The following is a 5,367-nucleotide window of genomic DNA, read 5'->3' as shown; positions in this document are numbered from 1 at the left end:
AGCAATTAAAACTGGGGTAAAAGTTTCACTTTTTTAAAGCTTTTATTCTTTTTGCCAAATTTTTTATTCTAGTCAGAAATGCACAATTGCCCACCTCACCACACTCTTGCCAGCACTGCCTTTGTAAGGTATTATAATTATTGCCAATTCAAAAGATACAATTTTCCTTTTTACCTTTTGTGATTGAGGCTATATAATTATTATGTATAATTATTGTCCATTGATGCCTCACTTTAAGATCTGTTAAAAATCCTGCTTTTTCTTTTTAAAACGCCATTTACTTTTAATCACTTAATAACCCCTCAGAAATACATATGTATTTGTCTACCCAAGGGGCTTATGACTCACTTCAATCTTTATTTTATTTTATTTTAATTGTGGTTAAATATAGAGCACTAATGGGGGACTCAGGACCTGCATCTTAGGAAGAGAGACCCCGGACAGAGAAATTCCCTCAGGCCCTTCCCCTGCCTATAAAATCTAAGCTGCTCTAAACCGCCCAATCAAGTTTAAAAGCAGAGAAAAAAAGTAAGGCTTGAACAGATATTTGTACAATTGTATTCAAAGCAGCATTATTAACAAAAACCAAAAAGTGAAAGCAATTCATCTCAATCTTTTTCTAAAATCATTCACTGAAAAAGCTTCTCTCCCCACTGTTTTGGGATATTTTCTTTATCATAAAGTACATTTTTATGTACAGGGTGGGGCAAAAGTAGGTTTACTGTTGTGAGTATATGAAATATAGAGTTTATTCTTGTATTATTATTTATTAATTATTGTATTATTTTTCATACAAACAACTGTAAACCTACTTTTGCCCCACCCTTGTATACTAAGAAAGTGCTTCTCGAACTTTAGTGGGCTAAGAATCACTTCTTGATTTTGTTTAAAGTGCAAATTTCTGGGCCTATTCACAGAGACTTTGATTAATGATGTCTGAAGAAAAACCAAGGAGGCCAGGTGGACTAGGTGATTCTGCTGTGTGAGATTACTAGGCAAAAACTTAAGAAACTTGGCATGAGCATGTTTCAATACTATCTATTCTATGTTCTCCATCACTCTCCCCATTTCTCTCTTTCTGTTTCATTCTCTACCCTCTCTTCTATTTAATTAATCCCCATTCCTGCACTGTGTCTCTGTGTTCTGTCTCAGCACTAAACTTTTGAATGAGAAGAATGAATGTAATTCCTTCATTAGATATTACAGTGTTTTATAAAATGGTCATAAGTAAAACCATATTATCAGCACTTGAATAGATAAATCTATTCTCAAAACACAATAGATCATTCAGAAACAGAATTATTAACATATAAGGTAGCTTTTTTTTTTTTTTTTTTTTTGCTTATTGTAGAATAGATTTATTTACCCAAAACCATGTCTGTGCCATGCTTGTTACCAGCACAGAAATAAACTGATCTGTAAATCTATAAGGTAACTTTTAAATTAAGGGTGAAAGAATGGATTTTATTCCCCCAAATAATTGGTGCTGGAATTATGTATAAACCATATGGAAAGAAAACACTTCTCGCTATGCTTCAAAATAAATTTTAGATGGATGAAAGACAAATTTAAAAATCCATAAAAGTAATAAAATAGAGTGTAAGTGAAAATGTGTATACTTTTGAGGTGAAAAAGGATTTTTGACAAGCATAAACCACAAGTTGAATTCATAAAGGATTAAGAACTTTGAGGATATACAAAATGAAGAGGTGGCCTGACAGGTCCTAGTGCATGTCCTCAGTAGATTACAAGGGCCACAGGAGCCTAAACTCTGCTGTCCTGTTTTCTCCAACCCAAAATGTCACAGAGGCTCCAGGTTCTCCTTAATGGAGCTTGTACCAAGCTCCCTGGACTGTCATAATGGGATCACTCTTGGGAAAAGATTCCCTGGGGGAGGCTAACGAGAGTGTGGGGGCAGGGATGGGACAAACATGGTCACACCGAGAGTGCCCACTCTCACATCACTATGTTTTAGATCACTTCCTCCTTTCCTGTCCCATTCTCAGAAAAAGAATTTTCCTATTCTTTCCACTTTCTGATATGTGCTCCCAACATCTACCTTTCTTTAACTCGACCATTCTCTGACCTTTTCTACTCACTTGCATACAGACTTGGATCTAACCTGGGCTCAGAGGCTCTCCATCTCTATCTCCATCTAAGTTGGAGTCTCTGGGTTACCAGTACTGGAGAATCCTTCAGGTTGCCTTAAGGGGAGACTTCTTTTATACCAAGGGCACAGTGGAATAGGAAAACCCAGGAAATTCCTTCCGTGACAGCACAGCGAGGCTTCATGGAGCGTGGGCCGGTTTATCACTGCACTCTAGGAGCTCCAAGACAATCCTGGCACTGGCTACTTTGGTGGTCTCTCTGCTTCTGTTCGTCTGTAATCATAGAGTTACAAAGACAGCTCAGAAACGGGTGTACAGTCTAGCTTAGGAAGGGAAACTAGGCTGATGAACAAGAGCAGTTAGAAACAGAAATGCAGAAATCCGACAGACCTGTGACCTGAGCTTGAACCGGCATCCTGCCAGACTAACATAAGATTTGTAAGCAGCCTCTTTTCACAGAGATGCTAATTATAATAAAAACAAAAACAATGCTAAAAGTCATACCTTTATCATGAGGCTAATTGGATGATGATAGTTTGTGTATAGTTCTTAGCATAGTGCTTGGCACATAATAGCTCATTATGTTCACCATTATTATTTGTTATTTTTATTTTAGGGTGACCCCAAGAATGTATTTATCTCAGCAGCTCACACTTGTTCTTCTCTCTTTCTACCTCAAGCTCCTGTACTCTTAGGAAAAGTCAATATCCCCAGTGCCAAGCTCTCTCCAACCCAAACTTTGAAACACCCATTCTCTGAAGCATACTCAACACAAGGACTAAAAGAGATGAGGAGTCCATGGGCAAAGGTACTTGTCTTTCTTTGGGAAGAAAGCTTTCTTGGGCCCAGCCGGGCGTGGCTCAGCAGTTGAGCATCGACCTAGGATCCAGGAGATCGGGGTTTGATTCCCGGTCAGGGCACACGCCCAGGTTGCGGGCTCAATCCCCAGTCAGGGGCGTGCCGGAGGCAGCCGATCAATGACTCTCTCATCACTGATGTTTCTATCTCTCTCTCCCTCTCCTTTCCTCTCTCTGAAATCAATAAAAATTTATTTAAAAAAATAATAATAAAAATTTTTTTAAAAAAAAGAAAGCTTCCCTGGAAGATTAATGATTAACAGTCAAATTTGGAATAGGAATGGAAAATGATTACTAAGCCCAGGAGTTCTCTATGAAAGATGACACTCTCCACTAAAAAGTAGACTGTGCTCTGATGTCTAGCAGTGGGGCATGATCCCTGAGGCACATGCTACTTCTGCTCAGGCTCTTTTAAGGAAAGTTTAAAAAAAGAAAGTTAACATTTAACATAATTACCAGGAAGCATAATAATAATGTAATTCATGAATGTATACCAAATTAAATATTTTTATTTCTTTTTAATGTAATATAATTGTTTTAGAAAATGTAAATCATTACCCAGTTTTACACATTTGTGTAGCAAAGACACTTGCTCATACGTATGTAAAGTATTGGGGAAATATTAGTGCAGCCTGCTGTGGGGGGGATAGACATGGAAACATACCGAGAAAGAAGTAATGTAACGACTGAAATCTCTGATGATGAGGTTACTGTAATTGCAAATAGGAGCACAAAAATGGAGTTTAGGGATGCGAAAACCTGATCATAGCAAAAACCCATGAAGTTTGCCTAGGATTTAAAAAAAGGAAGAAAAACACACACAAAGTAAGTGATATACCCTAGTGGAAAAGTTATTCTGAGTGGTAAGAGGATGCAGAGGAGGCTGCAAAACGGACTGAGCCATTCCAGGCCATGAGACAGTGGTAAAAACAGACACACAAAGAAGCTCAGCGTATGGTATTCGTTTGATCCTCCAGATACCTTCTCCAAGGGCCTCTCTGGTAAGAGGTGAGCAAGAAGAGGAAGTCACAAGATGAAGAATTTTTCTCATAACAGCAGGATGTAAGTGAGGGGAGGATGGGTCACTTATGGCTCTTTTCAGCACAAGTTCTTAACTCCTGAAAAGGGAACCAATGCATTTGTCCCAGCTGGAGGGAGCATAGGAGCCTCCTTTCCACCTCTCTCCCTCTCTCTCCACTGCTGTCTTGATCTCCTTTCTCCTTCCTTCCTGCCCTCTGTCTCTCCCTTGCTCTCTCCTTCATTCCTTTCTTGTTTCCTTCTTTCTCTCCTGACTTTTATCTCTCTCCCTTTCTCCTTTTCTCTCCCTCTTTTCTCCACCTTTCCCTTTCTAATCCACAATCTTCTAGACTGAACACAGGTCTAGTAAGATCAGGTTTTAGTGAATATTTCAGAGTTACTTAGATTCTGAGTTGTCTGTTTTAAAAGGGTTCAAAGTCTTAGAGCTCACAGAAGCAACAGGTTGTGGAAATGGAGCCTGCACAGGAATAGAAGGAGCACAGTAGCACAGCAGAATGTATCTCCATGTCTCTTGTATTCCCAACAGGAAAATATGCGCTCTCTGCTCACCATGCAGTCCCTGCCTCTGCTTCTCCTGCTGCTGCAGCCACTTCCATTGAAAGTTCTAATGCTACCTAAATATTCAGAATTCTCAGAGGAGACGGAAGAAAAATTTGAAGATTATCTGGCCGAACTACATGTTACAGGTCCTACCAAACCACCTACCGAAGAAGATTTCCAAAAGCATTTCATAGCTAGGCCTGGAAGGCAAATTGATTTTGCCTACTGTGGTTTAGAAACTATGGTCAAAAATGTGCACATCGGGTATCAGTGTAAGGAAGAACATTTCTTCCTCCTAGCAACATATAAGGAGGTGCTAAGTGCCTGTAGCAACATGTATGTACCATGTAAAAATGGAGTTAAGAAATGTCACAGGGTCAACAAAGAAATAGTAGGAGTGTACTGTAAGTTAATAACGGGAACTGTGATAACAGGCTGTGTATACAACTCTGTTGAGAAGCATGGATATGCCCTTATTACTTGTGGATGGCAAGATGATATCGGAAAAATTATTCCTAATGACGTAAATGATATTTTGGAAATATCTAGAAAGTAGAAAATGCCATCCACTAGGAAGATGTCTTCCTCCCACCATCCTAGAAGAGTATCAACTAAGAGGTTTGAGCGAGAGGATATACCTCTCTCCATACTGATTCGTATAGGTCAAAATTGAGGATGGTAATTTTGATCCACTCATTTTAATCATCCACCTCCCTCTCGTCTCCTAACACCATGCACAGGCAACGTGGGCTAGGTTCAAAGACAGTGCTTTGAGATGTGGTTTCCGATAGGTCACGTAACAGCACATTTTGAATGTGTTAGGA

The 5,367-nt window shown here is 39.2% G+C and overlaps 1 protein-coding gene across 1 annotated transcript; it reads left to right on the top strand.

Moving 5' to 3' along the window:
* Positions 1 to 4,535: 4,535 nt before the first annotated feature.
* Positions 4,536 to 5,099, top strand: RNASE9 (ribonuclease A family member 9 (inactive)). Its single transcript, XM_016199631.2, has one exon. The coding sequence runs from the start codon at positions 4,536 to 4,538 to the stop codon at positions 5,097 to 5,099; it is 564 nt and encodes a 187-aa protein (XP_016055117.2).
* The last annotated feature ends 268 nt before the right edge of the window (positions 5,100 to 5,367 follow it).

Source organism: Miniopterus natalensis, chromosome 1 (assembly GCF_054644295.1).
Source record: "Miniopterus natalensis isolate mMinNat1 chromosome 1, mMinNat1.hap1, whole genome shotgun sequence".
Lineage (NCBI taxonomy): Eukaryota > Metazoa > Chordata > Mammalia > Chiroptera > Miniopteridae > Miniopterus > Miniopterus natalensis.
The sequence above is the reverse complement of the archived record's forward strand: the minus strand, read 5'-3'. Positions and strand labels throughout refer to the sequence as shown.